This window comes from Arachis ipaensis, chromosome B9 (assembly GCF_059453495.1).
Source record: "Arachis ipaensis isolate K30076 ecotype BB chromosome B9, ASM5945349v1, whole genome shotgun sequence".
Lineage (NCBI taxonomy): Eukaryota > Viridiplantae > Streptophyta > Magnoliopsida > Fabales > Fabaceae > Arachis > Arachis ipaensis.
In genome coordinates, this window is record NC_142444.1 from 6632513 (window position 1) to 6652247 (window position 19735).

At 37.2% G+C, this 19735-nt stretch overlaps 3 protein-coding genes across 3 annotated transcripts in view; all 3 read left to right on the plus strand.

Moving 5' to 3' along the window:
* The window catches only part of LOC148543620 (F-box/FBD/LRR-repeat protein At5g22660-like), a 142665-nt gene extending 135491 nt beyond the window's left edge, over nt 1-7174 (plus strand). The window contains exon 5 of the mRNA XM_088500303.1: nt 7141-7174. The gene's annotated coding sequence lies outside the window, so the exon portion shown is untranslated. The remainder of the gene's footprint in view (nt 1-7140) is intronic.
* On the plus strand, nt 5932-7053 carry LOC148543622 (uncharacterized). The gene is made up of 2 exons (XM_088498602.1): nt 5932-6417; nt 6871-7053. Exons 1-2 carry the CDS (start codon nt 5932-5934, stop codon nt 7051-7053), a joined length of 669 nt encoding a protein of 222 aa, XP_088354728.1.
* A 2052-nt stretch (nt 7175-9226) lies between the features above and the next one.
* On the plus strand, nt 9227-18862 carry LOC148543623 (uncharacterized). The gene is made up of 4 exons (XM_088498603.1): nt 9227-9601; nt 17869-18101; nt 18358-18489; nt 18571-18862. Exons 1-4 carry the CDS (start codon nt 9227-9229, stop codon nt 18860-18862), a joined length of 1032 nt encoding a protein of 343 aa, XP_088354729.1.
* The last annotated feature ends 873 nt before the right edge of the window (nt 18863-19735 follow it).

Genomic DNA, 19735 nt, shown 5'->3' on the forward strand with positions numbered 1-19735 from the left:
GGATGTTTGGAGCTAACATCTTGAATTGCATTGAGTTGAGTAATTAAATTGGCAAGAGTTTGTAGATCAATATTGCCAAGGGAGGAATTCGGAGGCGGTGGATCTGAATCCATTGAGGAAAGAGGAAAAAAATGCGTACTGGGTTGTTGGAAATCAAATAAGGTAGAAGAACTTCTTCTCTAAAACTCGTGATCGGAACGCATCATCAAATGCATGGAACCGTCTCTGATGATGACATTCTCATCAGCTCTATCGTGTGAGTTAAGGAGAAAAGAAATGAGAATGATGAAAAAGAAGAAAAGAAAACAGAAGGGATAGGATGAAGGTGATGCAGCATTGCAATGGCAATGGCTCACCACACCATGTTAAATGTTATTGCAAAGAAGTAATAAGAGAGAATTTGAAGAATAAGAAGAGGATTTGAAGAGAGAGAGTAAGTGTTATTCAAGCATTATGAATGAACCAGTAGTTTTTTCTTATTCTGCAGAAGTAACAAGTTCACCCTTATATACAAGTTGAAGCCATACTAAGTAACAAACTTCTGCCTAATAATTATAACAAACTTGAATTTAAATACTTGTATCTATCTTCTTCGTTCCTTATTTAGCTAACTAACAATATGAATGACAGTTTATGTGGTAGGCATTAGCAGCTTGTGTTTACGAGGAAGATGTACTATAAGAGTATAAGGTATGATACAATGGCAAAAAAAAAAAAGGAAAAAAAATGGCAAATGCAATCAATTTAATTTGAATTTTCATACCACTTGTAGAGAGCAAACGTTCAGAAACATTTTTATAACCTTATAAATTCAGAAATTATTTGAACAAAATTGTAAAAAAAATAAATTAAAAATTTTCGTATACGAAACTCTGTGTATTTTGATAAAGCATCTTTATCGGCGTACTTTTTTATTATTGGACTAAGAGAATATTCAACTAGAAAGTTTTTTGACGAAGAACTCAATTCTCGTATTGGTGTAAGATGGTTGAATATACGTTCAATCAAAAAATTTAATAAAAAATAATTATATTAAATATATATAGAAAATTAGAAACTAAATTAATTACATATATAAAATATATATTAAAAATAAAAAAATACTAAAAAATCATCAAAATTTATTGTTTTTGATTATCAATTAATCATCAATATTTAAAAACATAAAATAAAGTATATTAGTAGATTATTAAACTAAAAAAATTAAAATAAAATAATTAAATTGATAACTAACTAATAACTAAAAATAATAAATTCTAATACTCCTAATATTACTCTTATTTAAATATATATATTTATACAAAAATATATAATAACTAATTTTATACGTATACATACTATTTTTTATGGAAAAAAAAAAAACATAGAAGAAACCAATCCTATCCTATCCTATGACCATACTTGAAAAGAGGGTTTCTTCCATTGTGAAAATTTCACGTGGCATCCACCGCATTCATTATCAAATCTCAATTCCTTTTAATCATTGTTCTAATAATGATCATATTAATTAGTGAAAGTTTATATAGGTGCCCTGCTGTTAGAGTTTTTAAGTTCTGTTAGAGTTTGTAAAAAATATTTATTTTGTTAGTTAAAATTTTTAGAATGTCAATGATATTTACCATGACAGTTTATGTTGTCTCACAAAAATAATTAGAAAATAGATTGAATTAGAGGAGGAATAGATTATATTTTTTGCTAATGAGGATATTAAGGAAGGATTGAATTTATGTACTAAAAATTTGATGGAAATATTACTGACAGACAGATTATTCAGTATAGATATATTGGAGGCTACTTTAAACATAATGGAGACAACCAAAAATCTTCTGCGTTTTAGATTACGGAGGTATCAAATTTCAATTTTTTTTTAAAGATGAAATCCAATTGCTCATAATGAAGAAAGGGGCTCCTTGATTGTTCAAGAATTATAATCTAAATCTAAAAAAAAAAGAGGGAAAATTCATTGATCAATGATGCAAAATTTTCTCATATTCTTATATGGACATAACTGTAGAGTTTACCAGAACAATGTAAAACCAAAGGATTGGGAAGAAAGGTAAGAGAGACGCTGAAAAAGGTGATGGATGTTGCTGTATTCTCTTTGAAAGGAAAAGAGGAGAAAAATTTTAAAATTCAAGTCTTCCTGGACATCACAAAATCCTTGAGGAGGAAGATGAGAATATTGAGAAGTCACAACAAAATTATTGACCTTCAACTTAAATACGAGAGGAAATCTTGCAAACATGGTGCAAGGAAGAGAGGAAGAAGCGGAATGGGGAGCATGACTAAGGGCAGACCAATTCAGTAGGCTAGTGGAGGGTCAAAAAGCAAACAACAACCTGAATCACCCCAATGCTACGCAGGGAGACATGCATAAACAGAGAAAACCAATTCTGGTGATAAGAGAATTTGCAAGTATCTCTGTTTAAGATCGAAAAAAAGTTGCAGACTGATTGAAATTTATCTAGACTCTACCAATTCATCCTCATCCAAATGTAGGAAGGTTGCAGAAGAAGGTGACAATGCCACTTTGTCCAAGGCTCCGCATGATTAGTTCATGCTTACTAAGTTGGCCACCTCTAAGAGTACAAGCGTAGGCTTAGTTGTGTCTTAGCCTCTTAGGTGTCGGTCTGTAACTAATTTTTTTGTTTTTCTCTTGGTAGACCTTTGTTGCAATAATTTGTGTATTTGTGATCCTTCTTTTGTCTTATTTGTATCAGAGGTAGGAGTAGAAGTGGGTTGGGTTATTCGACGGAGACTCATGGCTTGTTTCGTTTCAAGTTCAGCTCAGCTTGTTTTATTAAACGGGATCGATTTAAGTTTTTTAAAAAGCTTATTAGTTAAAAGGTTTAATTACTGTGTAGGTTTCTATAGTTTTATTGAATTTTTAATTAAGTTCTTATGCTTTTTTTTTTTTAATTGGGTCTCTATACATTAATTTTTTTTTAATTTAGTTCCTATTGACATTAAACGTCAAAAAAACGTTAGTGAATTATAAAATTACTTGTATACTCCTGACTTCTACCTATAATAAATATATATTTCTGATTTAAGAAAAACTTACGAAACTCGTTAGGTCGCTCATCATAATATTTTTTTGTAAAAATAAATAATTCTTAATTTTGACTTTCAACTATTGACTTATATTGAACACAAAACAAAACAAAAAAAAGAATCAATAGTTAAAATTAGTTAAAATTGTAATTTTTTTTGTTAAGAAAAAAATTATGAATTGTAAATATGATTATGATATGTATGAATAATTAATATATAAAATAAATTATGCTTTACAAATTATTAATTATAAATTTTAGAATATATTTAATATCAATTTAAATATTTTAAATGTATTATTTTAAATTTTAATTCACAAAATAGATTTTTTAAAGAGTAATTACCCAAATCAGTCCCTAAGGATTTTAAAATTGGACATTTTAGTCCTAAAAAAATTAATACACAGATCAATCCCCAAGGTTTTATTTCGGCAGACAAATCAGTCTCTAGTTCATTTTTCGACAGAGTAATTACTCATATCAGTCCCCAAGGATTTTAAAAATGGACAATTTAGTCCCCAAAAAAATTAATGTACAAATCAATTTCCAACGTTTCTCTCCGTTAGACATAACAGTTCTCCGTCCAAAAATAAAATAAAATAAAATAATTATTATTATTTTTTTTTACCAAAGATATGAGACTCGAATCCACAACCTCTTAATTGAGTATGGGGAGACTATGCCATTTGAGCTATTACTCATTGGCAAATAATTATTATTATTAATTGCATAATAATATTGTACTATAATTTTTTGTATTTTTTGAACAACAATAATGATAAATTTATTCATTAGATATATATATATAATCACTCAATAATAATAATAATAATAAATAAATAAAATTATCAGAGTTTATTTTATAAAAAATTCAGAATTAAAACCATTTGATATTTTTGTATTTAATATAATAAAAAATGTCTTATTTTTAAAAATATGTTTGTATTAAAAAAATATGTTTAATATAAATCTAAATTAGAATATTTTCTTTTAATACATGTTTTTAATACAAACATATTTTTTATGTATATAACCCTTCACGTGGAGGATACACACTATTCTAGGATTATTGTTAGGATTTGGTTGAATTAGTCCCACATTGTTCAGGATAGCAAATGGAGTGGGTGGCCTAGGCTATAAATATGAGGCTAAGTTCTCCATTTGTTTTCGCACCAGTCAGAAACACTTTAAACTTGTATCTGATTTTTTCTTTTCCTCCGTACTCTTTATTAGAGAGTGTTGTGAGGTGTAGTTAGATATTTGCTTTGAGAGAGTGTGGGTGTACTGAGGTGCGGTGAGAGAAAGAAGTCTATGTGTTGTAACAATTTTCACATAGTAATATTCTCTGGTTGTCATTTGACAACGGCCGTGGTTTTTTCTCCGGTAATTGGAGTTTCCACGTTAAATTCTTGTGTTGTGATTGTGTCTATTTTATTTCTCTGTCAAAGGTGTTTTCTCAAGGGGGAATGGTGTCTTATTCCCAACAAGTGGTATCAGAGCTTCGGTTCGGTGGGATTTATTCTTAGTATGCTCTGTGGTTGTAGCCTAGTCTGACCTTCCACATCAGAAAAGAATTTTGTCCTGTGGCTTGAGGTTGATCTTTGGTTACTGTTGTTGTTGCTGGAAGGCAGTGTGACACTGTGAGAGTGCTGTTTGGAAAGGTTCTGGCTAAGGAAAGACTTGGTATTTAAGTGTGTCCATTGTGACCCACCTCTCTTTCCTGGGGACCCTTCCTAGTGCACGGTTGAGTTATACTATTCCAGTATACGGTTGCAACAATGTCAGGATATTCAAGTGCTGTGAAACTTGAAATAGAGAAATTTGATGGAAGAATCAATTTTGGCTTGTGGCAAATACAAGTCAAGGATGTATTGATACAATCAGGTTTGCACAAGGCGTTGAAGGAGAAGATCTCTGGTTGCTCTCTCTATGAGAGAAGATGATGTTCTCTAGAAGACAAGAAGTATCCTCATGGTATTACCGCACTGCCATGGATAAGGATAAGTTGTGGCAATCGGGTCCACAATTGCACACGGGCATTGGTTGGCGTTGAGATGCAAGGTGTGTGGCGGAGTTAGGTCGATGGCTGAAGAACTTCCAGGAAAAGCCAATTTGGAAGTTGCACCATGCATTTTCAGCAAGGTTTCGATCTGTACCAAGGTGAAATACTTGGAGTGGTCTAATTCCAAGTGAGTATACTTTCATGGTGGAGTATGATAGTTCTCTGAACTATGATTGTCAGTATAGACAATGGCAGCAAAGAATTGTCGGTGTTGACAATGGAAGCTGAAGATGTGTGACTATTTCAATCAAGGTGGAGATTGTTAGGATTTGGTTGAATTAGTCCCACATTACTCAGGATAGCAAATGGAGTGGGTGGCCTAGGCTATAAATATGAGGCTAAGTTCTCCATTTGTTTTCGCACCAGTCAGAAACACTTTAAGCTTGTATCTGATTTTTTCTTTTCCTCTGTACTCTTTATCAGAGAGTGTTGTGAGGTATAGTTAGATATTTGCTTTGAGAGAGTGTGGGTGTACTGGGGTGCCGGTGAGAGAAAGAAGTCTATGTGTTGTAACAATTTTCACATAATGATATTCTCTGGTTGTCATTTGACAACGGTCGTGGTTTTTTCTCCGGTAATTGGAGTTTCCACGTTAAATTCTTGTGTTGTGATTGTGTCTATTTTATTTCTCTGTCAAAGGTGTTTTCTCAAGAGGAAATGGTGTCTTATTCCCAACAATTATGACCTATTGGGTAAAATCTTTAAGCTTGCAACTTGCAAGGTCTACAAAAGCTGAAGGGCGCTGATATCCGAGGAATACAAGAGGTATATATTGATGCTCGGAATCTTGAGAACTTATGTTATCATGCTCTTGATATGGATGCACCTTTCAAGCTGATTTTGGATAGTTGTACAAATTTGAGATGGTTGAGCTTGCAGAATTTGAGGAGCCCAAACAAGTGGTTCCTTGAACAGTTTTATCGGATTCCTTTCCTTGAGAGTTTGATGTTACATAATTGCTCTATGTTTGAGCATGAAAGGATTAATATTCCAAGTCCTGAACTGAAGTTCTTCAGTTTATCACATTGCTATAACTTGAAGGAGGTCAACATTGATGCTCCAAATTTATTATCCTGCGAGTATGACGGGAAAGGCAACCCTGTCATATCTTTTCTGAGAATTTCTAATCAACTTGAACTCAATGCTCATTACGGTGTGATTATGAATCATCGTCATGTTTATAGCTTGAGGGAATTTGTCCAAAACATTAAACCCCACAAGGTTTTGGGGGAATTTGTCCAAAATATTAAACCCCAAAAGGTTTTGGCATCTCTTTCCCTTTTTATCCACGAGCCATATTCGGTAAGTGTGCACTTTCTACTTGATTGGTTCCTTCTGCTTGCATATTTTCCAAATTTATTTATTTATTTGTCTGTTTGTACCCTGAATTCTGCAGATTAGAGAAATCCTGGGTGTGGGTGTATTGTATTGCAAGTTTCATCACCTCCTCCATGTATTAAACATGTTCAATTATGTTTTCCTATGAATATGGAAGCTCGCTATTTTCCCCTTATGAATTGGTTGCTTTCAAGTTGCTTCCTGAAAACTATTTCATTCTGCTTGCAATCTAATTTTAACATGAAGGCATTCATTGTGGTATGTCATTGTCTCCAAAATTTTCAGCTTGAATTTTCCCCTTTACAACTTTAAGTCCAAGTTTCATTTCTTGAGTGTTGATAATATCAAATACTTATAAGATAAATAAAATGTTATATGGAGCCTCTAACTTTACTCATTATTTCACAAAAATAACAGTTTTTCTATGAGATGCTGATGGATAGAAAGAAGTGCGGGTGCTATCTCCGTTCAAGGAGCAAGCAGTGTTGTTGGCATGGGTTGAAGGTTGTGAAGGTCACACATTTAGAAAGGACTTGTGAAAATGTTGAAGATCTTAAGGCCATGTTAGATGCATTGCCAGAATCCCTGTTGAGGAATTAATCACTTTTAGCTTAGAGTTGTAATCTTGCCAGACACGCATTCCCCATTTGAGTTTCTTAGATGTGTGTGCGTATGCATTTATCTTAGTGCTTATGTATATACTAAGTTAAATCTTTTTGCTTAACATAATCTACTAGTGACACAGTATATTTGGATATCATTTATTAGAATTTTCTGGATTCTGCCATCAATTGAATTCTGGAATTTCAATTTAAGCGGAATAATGTGGTTGTTCTAGGTGAAAGTGCAAAATGAATGATACAAGCAATGGTATTGTGACCTATTATATGTTTGACTAAATATATTTAATTAATCATCTAAGAGTTTACAATACCATCTTCATACGAAGATGTTATCATATAAGTATTTTTTCTTTTTAAAATGTAACTTGTTGAAATTCAAAGAATACTAGAAATACTTATTGATTCTCCAAATCTTGAGTAGCTATGCTATTAAGCTTTGGATTTCGATGCACCGTTCAAGGTGAATTTTGATAGTTGCAAAAATTTAAGATCAGAATGGTTTAAGTTTTTAATGAGCAAAAATTCTTGTTTTCGTTTTCACCCTCGAAACCGTAAAATAAATTCCAATTCCACTCTCGCTATCTTTCGGAGAAGGTGAGGGTCCGCCTCTCGTCGTTGTATACTTTAATGATTTAATCTAAGAGATGTTCTTCAGTTTAAATACCTTTATGGTGATTGTTTTATGATTATTTGTGTTTGTGTCTTTTTTTTTTCTCCCTTCCTAGAGATACATATGTAACCACATTGCATGTGACAAATTTCTTCAAAGTGATGAAGTATAAAGTGAAAAAATAAAATTTTATTTATTTTAAATTAAAATAATAAAGTCTTATGATGAAAATATAAATAATGATAGTTAGTTTTTATTATATTATTTTATTAATATATTTATTTTATAAGTTTTTCTTTTCAAAATTTCAGGATAGTTATTCCAATATTTTTTGAAAACTAAATAATAAATTATCCTCTCTATCATTGCATAATAGGTATAATTGCACACATTTAACATGCAAATATTTGATTTCTTATAAAATTTATTGTGAAAAATTCATCCTTGTATAGTTTGTCATGTTGACACGGGAATGACCAATGTTAATTTTGTAAGGCCTAAACATTTATGATATTGGGAGAATTTTAAGTGTATCTAAAATATTGATATTTTAATAATTTTAATAATTAATTTTAATTATAAAAAATATATAATATATTAACTAAAATTAACTATTAAAATTATTGAAACATCGATATTCAGTATTTTAGATACATTTTGAAATTTTTCCTATAATATTAAATTCCTATATTCGTTTGTGAAAGAATTTTTTAAACATGAGCTTCTAATTCTATTACTTCTAGTTACACAAATCACGCAAACTTTTATCATACATTTAAAGTAAAAATATTATTATAATAATTGATAATGATAATGATTACTATTCGTATGAAAGGAATTAGGTATTTGTTTGAATTTTATTTATTTATTTTTAATCAAAGATAGAGAAACTCGGTCAATGAATTATAGTTCATATAACATATTTTCTCCATATTCACTTAAGAGATCGCGAGTTCGAATCTCCCTATCTTTGGTTAAAAAAAATAGAGAGACTCGAACCCACAACATCTTTTGTTTGAGTGGGATTTTTTATTTTAATAAATAAAATAAATGTGATAATTACGAGAATAAATAATTTAAAAATATTTACCGATTTAAATTCCACAGTCATATCTCGTTTACAGCATGTTAGCGGCGACGTGTATATCTCGTTTACAGTGTAAACAAGATATATAGAGGACAAAGTGGCAGCAGCTATAAAAGGCTGTGTAACCCTTGGTATTCTCCATAAACATTTTCTATCCTATTCGTGTAGGCATTAATGGCCAGTAATAGTCCTTATATAGTTGTGCTTGTTTATCCCAACTGTCGTATGAGAAATGGTGACAATGGGGTGACATTTGAATGTGAGGATCCGATATTGTTTCACACTCAGTGTGTGAATACGTTGTCGGATTTGAAGAGTTTGATATTGAGCAAGCTCGGTGGTACAGAAGTGAGGGAGATCGGAAGGGTGGCGTATAGGTTGCTGGCACCCATGGGTAACGGAGTCTTCCAGTTTAGACTATTCCGACTTCAAGGGGACGAGCATGTGCAACTGATGTTCAACATCCATGGGAGGATTATGGTGGAGCAGGTAATGGAGCTTTCCGCCGAGGTGGGACATAGTGGTGCCGGTGGTTCCGTACACTCGACCTATGTACAGGACGACCAACCTCTCGCACCACCGCCCATTCATGTCGCCATTCTAGTGGATGAGGCAAAGGTGGGCGAGGAGGAGTCAGACGAGGATTACGTGACGGATAATACGAATAGTGATTCGTCCGATGGTGGGGATGAGGATGAGTTTGTTCTGGAGACACCTGCCCAGACTATGGTGTGCCATGTCCTGCCGCCACCTCACCTGATTTTGGCCTTATCGGCAGTGCCAAGTCACTTCCACAGTCTAGATCTGGACGCCATGCATGAGAGCAAGGTTCTAAAAATTGGACCGGACCGGCCGGTTCGACCGGTTTAACCGCAAACTAGCGACGCAAATGGTCCGGTCTTCCTGTAGAAACCGTTCTGGAAAGAACCGATGAAGAACTGGTGAACCGGCTGAAAACCGGCCAGTTGGGCTGAACCGGTGACCGGCCGGTTCTGCATAAACGACGCCGTTTTATTGTTTTTCAGAAAAAAAAAATTAACCCGACCCGATCCGCTCGTGGAGCACCCCACCCACCCTTTCTTCCCCCCGACCCCATTCATTCATGATTCACCTGATTCTGAATCATCTCACAGTGAGAGAAGAGTGAACCCTAGCCGCCGTGAACCCTAGCCGCCCAGTCGCCCTCCTTCGTCGCCGCGGTCTCAGGTCATCAGCGGCACCGCGTCGCCTGGTCCTCAGCCCAAGTAACCCTCCATCTTCGCCTGGTTCCTTGCCCAGTAGCCCTCCATCTCCATCGTCTTCATCTTCTCAACACTAGCAGGCAGTAGCCCTCTCATCGTCTTCATCGTCACGCGGTCCTCAACAGTCAACACCAGTAGCCCTCCGTCGACCCCAGGTGAGTGACTCGTCCTCTGCTCATCTTCTTTGTTCTTCGCCTCTGTGAACTTCCTCTGTGAAATTGATACTCTGTGAACTTCGACTTCCTCTGTGAACTCAGATTTCAGTTTAATTGTGAATTTCCTCTGTTTGTTGGTTAGCATGATTATCAAAAAATTTGTTGTTGGTTAGCATGAGAAATAAATAATCTGTTTGTTGGTTAGCAGATTTCTGTTTGTTGGTTAGGGTGAGAAATAAATAATCTGAAAATTAACTGGCTGGTCTTAGCATTGGATAGATAAGATTATGGATTAAAAATGTTATGTTTGTTGAGTTTAAGAATTTCAGCACATTGACTTGAATAATGTTGAAAATGCCAGATTAGTGATAGGAAAATCTAAATCACATTAGTGTTTTCTTGTCTTCTGGTTTGTCCGTATATTATCTGCTTCTTCCTTTTTCTATTTTAATGCATTGTTTTCAAATATATTGGAGATTGTTGGGAAAGCTTGTGATGCTAGGTTGATGGCTATTTTGGCAGGAATGATGAGCATATGTGTAGTCTAAATTAACTTCCCTTCATTGTGCTTCCCTTCAGCCCTTCTAGCCTTGTTCTGTTTCTGGTATGCGTGCGTGCTACCCGTCATTGCTCTGCCTCAGTTCCGTAAAGGCATGGAAGCTAACAGATTGTTGGTGTTTACTTAGTAAGGATTTTAGCAAGTAATCCACTTGATGAAGACACTATATCACTAGGCTAGTAGCTCAATTGATAGGTTACTGAAAGTTTGACTACATAAATCGAAATTAATTGAATTAAAATAAAAAATAGAATTTAATCGAAGGAACATAGTATATATATATATATATATATAGAGTAAATGCCCAAAATGGTCCCTGAAATTCAAATCGGTATTCAATTCAGTCCTTTATTTTTCTAAATGACCAAATAAATCCCTAAAATTGAGAAACGTGCGTCCCCGTTAGTCCCTGCCAGAATTGCCGTCTTAACGTTGCTGATGTGGAACGTTAACTGCCATGTGGGCATTCCAGCTGGATGCTGATGTGTGCCAAGGTTGAATTTGTTTCAAATTGGTATCTGGAATTGCCTAATATTACCCAAATTAGTCCATTGCAATTATAAAACCCTAATTTTCTTGTCTTCTTCGATTCTCCTTCTCTTCTCCGACTCTCCTTCTCTTCTGTTCGACCTCTCTTCTTCGCCGTAAAACCCAAATTGATTTCTTGTCTGTGTGAGTGATGATGGGTGGTGGCGAGAAAAGCCAAAGTAGCTCAAGTAGGAACAACACTGCAGGCAGACCTTATGGCAACAAAGGAATGCGAAATAGGGGAGGTAAGAACGGTGTTTTTTGTTATTGCGGGCTTCGAACGGTGATGAAGCACTCAACAACTGCAGAAAATCCTGGTAGACCATTTTATGGTTGTCCGAACTATGAGGTAAGGTTATGGCTGTGAAGAAAATGTTAAGATGGTTTGAGTTTGAGTTTGGATTCACCTGCATTTTTTACTTTGCAGTATGGAATTCACTGTAATTTTTTTCGCTGGGCTGATGGATGTGAAGATCAAGTTTCTGCAGCACCCATTCCACTAGAAGTTTTGCATGAGTTAAGTTGGAGGATGACAAGCTTGGAGAGTGATGTTAAGACCGTGAAGATGATGACAATGATGCTGCTGGCTTTTGTTGTTACTTTTGGTGTGTGTTTAGGTTTTAGTTTGTTGGGGTTTATATTCAACAAATGATGATAATGTTATGAAATTTTAAATTTCTTAAGTGGTATGTAATGTCTTGATGAAGATGGACTGAAATGAAATAAAACACTAATTTGACATGAGTTCAACTCTTGATGCTGCACTTATTCTGCTAAAAATTGTGTTCAACTAAACCAGAAAGAGATAAATCACAACATGAACTAAACCAAAAGCTTCATTAATTTAAGATAACTAATACCGAAACATGGAACAAGTGTTGTTTGTGCTAAAGCACATTGTGCATAATATAGTATCACAACCCAAAGCATCATAGGCCATAACAACATTCAAAGGCCATACATACAAGTTTGATAGGTTACATTAAAAAAAGGCAGAATTCTTTAAGCATAACATTCAGCTACAACAACATGAACTCAAAAAGCCACCACACTTTGTGCTGGTTAGACAGTTTTCCTTGGTGGGTTGAATCCTGGATTTGGAACAAATTTCAAGAAGGAGGCAAGTTTTTCAGAGGTTGCTGCACTAGCTCCCTGAATAGTCTCTCTTGAAATCTCAGTCGGATGTGGAGCAGCCGCAGCAGTAGCAGCAGTGGATGAAGTTGTCCTCTTGACAGGAAGTTTGTCTATGCGTCTCTCACATTTAGTTCTCAGATGGCCTTTCTTTGCAGTCTTTGTAGTCTTTACAGCCTATGATATCAATAACAACAATACAAGTGTCATTATATGGATTTGTTTGTTTCCAGATTTATCAATAGCAACAATATCAATAACAACAATACCTTAGTTGCAGGTTCTTGTTCAGCTCCTAGACCCCCTTCAGCAGCAACTTCTGTTTGAGTATCAATTTGTCCTCCTTCAGCCCCAACCTCACATTCTTCAGTAACAACCTCACCTTTGTTACCTTTAGAACCAGTGTCACCCTTATCTGCAGCATCTTCAGCAGCCTTTGCAGCAGCTGCTAGCTCATCAGCCTTTTGTTTCTTTGATATTCTACAACTCCTTGTTGTGTGACCAACATCCCCACATGTCCCGCATGTGAATTTGCCATATTTTCTCTTCAATTTTGTTGCTGTGCGCTCTTGGCTCCCCCGAACAGGTGCCTCATGTTGATCTTTTTTTCTTGCATAATGTGATGGCCTGCCACGGGGTTTGCTCCTTACAGGAGGTAAGCAATGGAGGTATTCTGATGTTTCCCACAACTGTTGGCCTCTTACCGGGTTGATATGGTACTCATAAGTCTTGTTGTATGAGCCCATTGTTAGCCATGCATGGACATAATTCTCAGGTCTACCATTCATGACTGAAATCGCAGCTATTGCATGACGACAAGGTAACCCTACCACATAAAAAATTTGAGTAACTAAGTGTCTTGATAGGTATACTACGGTGCAATTACACAAAAAAATAAAAACAATCAAACAAAATAGTACTTACCCGATAACTGCCAAGACCTGCAGCTACATGTTTGGTTTCCCAAATCAACCACCACATTATGTGGTTCACCATGCACTTCAAACATCACTTCAGCCGCATCTCCAGACCACATTGGTGTATAGTACCTGCTGTAATGCCTTTCCTTTGCAAGTCTACTTTGTTGAATCGGAGGTAAGTATCCCATATGGCTAGAGAGTTTCAGTTTGTTCCTTGCCATACTAGTCATGGCATACCTCTTAACCTCCTCCAGTAAAGTCAAGACGGGCTTACATCTGTATGGTTTGGTGGCAGCGTTGAACACCTCACACATGTTGTTGCAGACATTGTCAACCTTTGGAAAGTCCTTGTAGTGAGCCCTGGTCCATGCCTGCCTAGGAAACTTGTCTAAATATGCCCACGCCTTCTCATTCACCCTCTTTATAGACTGCATATGTCCGTTGAATTCCTGGACAGTCATGGCTCTAACACACTTCCAAAGCAAACTCTTCAAGTGTGAGTCCTTCCATTGTTTCTGAAAGTTTTGCCAAAGGTGCCACGCACAGAAGCGGTGATGCGCACCTGGCATAACTTCACGCAATGCTGGGATTAAACCCTACAAGATAACAAAGTAGTCACCTAAAAACCTGAGCAAATAACATATTCTTGATTTTTACCAGATATATAATAATAAATTGAAAAACAGGTTCTTTTTTGAACTTATGCACTTAAGGATTCTTAAATTCTGCAATTGCCATAACAATAGTATATAGGTTACTATATACTGAAATTCTTAAATTCTTAAATTCTGCAATTCTCCAAAATAGTCCTTCAAATTTGGTTCATTAATCCAAAATGGTCCTTAAAATAATTTATCGTGCATCTAATTAAAGCATATAGGTTAGGTTACCTTCTGCATATTAGAGATGAAGCACCAACCATGCTCTGTCTGATCTCCAATGTCTTCCTGCAAGAGCTCCAAGAACCACTTCCAGTTGTCTTTGTTCTCAATATGAACAATTGCCCATGCAATTGGATACACATGATTGTTCGCATCCTGACCCATGGCGCACAGCAGCCATCCTCCATAATAGGTCTTCAAAAAAGCCCCATCAAGTCCTACCAAAGGTCTGCAGCCACCCACAAAACCTTTCTTGCATCCATGCAAACACACATAAAACCTTTCGAAGACACCTTCTCCGTTAGGCATTGGACTAACACCTAACTTGACAGTTGAGCCCGGATTAGACCTCAACAGCTCCTCCGCATAATCTCTGAGTTTAGCATACTCAGCAGCTTCATCACCCCTCACTATTTTCCTTGCATCACCCAAAGCTCTTGTAATTGTAGTCCTAGACAGTTGTATTCCAGTTTTTGCTTTAAAATAATTAAACACCTCACAGTGTCTAAAAGCTGGGAGCTTCCTAACCTTCTTAACAAGTATGTCAGTTACCCAAGACCTAGTTGCACATCTATTCTTGAAAGTTCTCTCACATGTATGATCATCATTAAACGTCTTAATCTGCCAACATCCATTCGGTTTGCTATAAGAACAAAACACCATCCAGGGACAATCTTCATTCTTGCATACCACCCTACATCTAGTAGTATCATTTTTCTTGTACCTTACACCCCTACCCTCTTGCAATGTATAATTTCTAACCCCTTTCTTAAAGGCATCCCTAGTGGTAAACTCCATACCTAGCTCTAATCTCACATGTCCAAACTTGGCAGCATCATTGAAGATGGGATTCGCAGCTGGGTCTGCTTCATCTTCAGAGTCTGGTGGAGTCTTCAGTTCATCAGATTTCCAGCTATCATCAGAGAAAGACACTGCCATACAAATTCATACATTACATCACCAACAGAAATAGAATAAAATCAATACATATGCACATTAATTATAATATGCGGTACATACATTGCAAGTTTTCTTCGTTCTCATCATCATCTACCTCCTTCTCATAATCAGATGCATCCATTGATGGGGGACGAGAAGTATCTTCATCATTAACAACCTTTTTCTTGCCTTTGTCTTTGTCACTGGCAGTCTTCCTTTTTCTCCTATCGCTGCTAGGACTAACATCATCATTGTTGTCACTGCTTGAGTCGAGAGAGTCAAGTGGCATGTGTGGCTTGTATAAACTGTCCTCTGCAGACTTATAAGAATCAGATGAGCTATCAACATTCAACTGAACTGGTTCCTTACTTGCTTGTTTTCTCCAGCCTTGTGATCTTTGTGATATACCTTCTAGGCATTTTGGTAAACGTGTTGAATTTAAAGTTAATAGGCTTGGATTGTTTCTTTGATGCGCTGTTTTTTTTAATTTGTGCATTCTTGGTTGAAGGAGTGGGTTGAGACCAAACTTTTTGAGATACAGGTTTGGATGTAATGGGATTTGGTTGGGATAGAGATTTAGGGGACTTCGCCTGTGAACATGATTTGTCGCCATTAAAATTCAGGGCAGTTGAACTTCATGTACTGGGCTTCGAGGGAGTAGGCTGGGAGGCAGTGGGCTGGGGGGCAGTGGGCTGGGGGGCAATGGGCTTGGGAGCAACGGGCTGTGTCACACTGGGCTGGGAGGCAGTGGGTTGGGGAGGAATGGGCTTGGGAGCAACGGGCTGTGTCACAGTGGGGTGGGGGGCAGTGGCTTGGGGGCAGTGGCTTGGGGGGCAGTGGCTTGGGGAGCAGTGGAGATGGGGCAGTGGGTAGTGGACAGTGGACTTGGTGCAGTGGATTTCAGTTCAACTGGGATAAAGGTAACTGGTTCTTCAAGTTGACTTAATATTGTGCTGGTTTTCTTCACAGATTCAACACCTTCTACTCTATCTTCTTCCATGCCTTCCATTCCGACCTTCTGGCCTATATCACCATCCTCCTCAGACAAATTCATTACATCAATTATCTCAGGAATCGAAGTTTCGTGCTCAAAATAGATGTGGATGACGTTGTTATTCTCATGGCAGTGCTTGATCATATCAACAAGGTCCTGGTCCACTTTCAATCTCCTAAGACCAAATTCCAACACATGTTTAGGCTTCAGATACCAACATGCTTCAGCCTTATCATACCCCAACTCTTTATAATAACCTGTTACCGCAAACACGTCAAGATAGTCTTCATCAACTCCAACCCATTCATCATACAAGTCAGAAGTGTAGATAAAATTTCCCCTAGGATCTGTCTCAAACGCTCCACCATGGTGGAAAACAAGTCTCAATCGATCAGGCATATGAAGTTTACAGCACAATGCACAAAACAGACAGGATTATTCATTTTGTCGTAAAACAGCCATATTGCAAAGAACTAGAAATCAAACTATATTTGTAATAAGGATGCATATATTTACTTCCTACTGACTATAACTTAAACAAGATTATGATTTATGTGGTTACAAGTTTCATATTAGAAACCCTAAACCCTAACATTTGCGCCATCAACAACCACAACATTCTAAACCACTCCCTTACATATACAACAACGCATTCACACATAAGTATCAACAACCCTCAATGAAAACAAAAAAAATAGAAGAGAATGATCAAGTCGAACTGTTACCTCTCACCGTCGGCAGTGTACGAAGGTGATGCTTCGTCGATGACTTCTTCACTGACCGGAGAGAACAGATTCTAAGGATGATCCTCGCCGATGAAATGTTGAGTGGGAAGTATGGGAGAATGAAGGGACGTAGGAGAAGAGAAAGCTTTTCTGAAATTTTGGTGGGAAACGTTGAAGTGGAAGGGGGGACCAACAACAATTGTTTATTCAAAGGGGGAGAATACGTTATTTCAAACGACGTCGTTTTACAGGCTTAGGGCACCCACAACTCAAACGACGTCGTTTAATAGAATGCCCACATGGCAGTTAACGTTCCACATCAGCAACGTTAAGACGGCAATTCTGGCAGGGACTAACGGGGACGCACGTTTCTCAATTTTAGGGATTTATTTGGTCATTTAGAAAAATAAAGGACTGAATTGAATACCGATTTGAATTTCAGGGACCAATTTGGGCATTTACTCTCTCTCTATATATATATATATATATATATATATATATATATATATATATATATATATATATATTTCTGTGGTTAAAAACAGTTAGATGTATGGTATCAAAAGTGTTACTAGTACTGTTAGATAATGATTTTTATAGTTTTACATGAATATTTATACTTTCTGTATGAATTTACATCCTCACACTATAATTGACCTTCTGATACAGGTTTTGCTGGTGTGCTTCACATTGTGCACTTTAGTATAGGCAGCAATAGCAGTTTTAGTATACTTAATGTTTGGATCAGAGGTTGAATCAGAAATAACTTTGAACCTTCCAAAAGAAAAACTCAGTTCAAAAGTGGCAATGTACACAACTTTTATGTAGTGTTTTAAATTTCGAAGATATTTTAAGATTTATATTAGACTATAATTATATTTTAGGGTGTTTATTTATAATTTATTTATTATTCTATTCTAAAACGGTTTTTTCAGTTGAACCACCGGTTGGACCGGTTAGACCAGTGAACCAGTGACTAGAGCGGTTTGATGACCGGTCCGGTTTTCTGAACCTTGCATGAGAGGACTCCGTTTTCTGACACGGGTGAAGAGGATTACAACCTAGACGGTAGTGTAGAGTTTCAGCTCGGCCAATGGTTCAAAAGCCGAGAGGCAGTGCTTCAGGGTATAAAGAACTACAGTATTCGCAGGAGTGCGGAGTACCGGATGATCGAATCGGACCAGTTGAAGTACCATGTGCAGTGTCGTCAAGCTGAGAGTGGGTGTCAATGGAATCTCTGTATGGCCCTTCGGCAGTACCTAGGATACTGCTAAGTCAGGTTTAATTGTGCTTTTCGGTAATTTTGTATGATATGTTAAGTAAGTTTGAGATATGACTGAAGCAATACTGTTTTGTTGTGCTTAGAGAGGTTCGGAGGATTAGTGGAACGCACAGTTGTCTAGCACCCACCATGTTCCAAGACCATCGTCAGTTAGACAACAGTCTGATCTGCAGGGTCATATTGCCGTTGATTCAGTCCAACCCTTTTGTGAGTATTCCGGTTTTGCAAGGTGCGGTGCAGAAAAGTTATCACTTCAAACCATCCTACAGAAAGGTGCGGATGGCAAAGCAGAAGGCAATTGCATAGATTACGGGGATTGGGAAGAGTTGTACAACAAGGTGCTGAAGCTGCTTCAGGCACTGTAGAACTGCTTTCCTGGAACCATATGTGACCTGCGCGTCAAACCATTCTACGATGGACACTTCCTGGTGCGCGATTGCAGCATGTTCGACAAGTTATTTTGGGCTTTCCCGTCATGTGTCGAGGCCTTCAAGCATTGCAAGCCGTTTGTATCTGTAGACAGCACGCATCTATATGGCAAGTACGGTGGAGTGTTGCCGATTGTGGTGGCACAAGACGGGAACAGCAACATCTTGCCTATTGCTTTTGCCATTGTCGAGTCTGAGAGCACAGAGTCATGGTCGTTCTTCCTGACTAATCTGAGACGCCACATAACCCACAAGACGGCCTGCTGGTTATCTCCGACAGATCTCAGGCCATCAAGGCCGCGCTAAGCTCCGATGATAGTGGTTGGCATCCCCCAAGAGCCTTCCATGCTTACTACATCAGACACATGATGGCAAATTTCATGTCGGAGGGTATCCGAGTCGTCTGTCGGGGCATCTGGCGTACTCGATCCCGCAGCCACACTAGCTTCAGCGTGAAGGACTCCTTCCTTTGTACAGCCTGGTGTGCCGCCACTGAAGGCCTGGCACCCAGCAGCTGCTCCACCATAGCCCATGTCTCCGTGCAGTACCACCTACCTAAGTCACAGAGGCACCTCCGACGGGATTACCGTATGCGCGTAGGCCTAGGTGGTACCTTACGTCCTGCAGGGTGATGGTGACCTCACCCCAAGGGAGATGAACCGTGTGCGTCTCCAGACGCCATCGCTCCACAAGTGCCGAAATTAGAGAATTGTCAAAAGTGAAGTCTCTGAGGGGCATCATGTCGCCGAATCCAGCCTCAACCAGATACGAGACGATGGCGTCGGGTAGAGGAAGGGTATGACTCACTCGCTGAGGCAGTAGAAGTCGAGGCATCTGAAGAATTATAAAAAAAATTCAGCCTCATAAAGAGATGATTATAAATTTTTGTTTTAATGAATATGTTACTTTTTTCTATTTAGTAATTGTTTCAAGCAAATATTTCTATCTAAGCTACAACTACTTGTCTACTTCTACTTAAGAACATAGTTCCATGTTTAAGCCCTACACATGTCTCTATATCACATATGCCAATAATAAAATCCTAATTAGAACGCTATCAATACTAATAACCTAGCACAATAAAAATAGAGTTCCAAACCAATAATTAAGCCATAACAACTTTGCACAAGCAAATAGAGTTCTAAATAAACCCTAGAGACCTATCCCTAAACCATTTAA

What these genes read in the sequence shown, in the direction of transcription:
- LOC148543622 (XM_088498602.1), top strand. Translation starts at nt 5,932, where the DNA reads ATGGATGCACCTTTCAAGCTGATTTTGGATAGTTGTACAAATTTGAGA. An exon ending in TTATCCACGAGCCATATTCG is followed by an intron (nt 6,418 to 6,870) that starts GTAAGTGTGCAC and finishes CAAAAATAACAG; the next exon opens with TTTTTCTATGAGATGCTGAT.
- LOC148543623 (XM_088498603.1), top strand. Translation starts at nt 9,227, where the DNA reads ATGTTCAACATCCATGGGAGGATTATGGTGGAGCAGGTAATGGAGCTT. An exon ending in ACGCCATGCATGAGAGCAAG is followed by an intron (nt 9,602 to 17,868) that starts GTTCTAAAAATT and finishes ACCTTGCATGAG; the next exon opens with AGGACTCCGTTTTCTGACAC. An exon ending in CTCTGTATGGCCCTTCGGCA is followed by an intron (nt 18,102 to 18,357) that starts GTACCTAGGATA and finishes CGGTTTTGCAAG; the next exon opens with GTGCGGTGCAGAAAAGTTAT.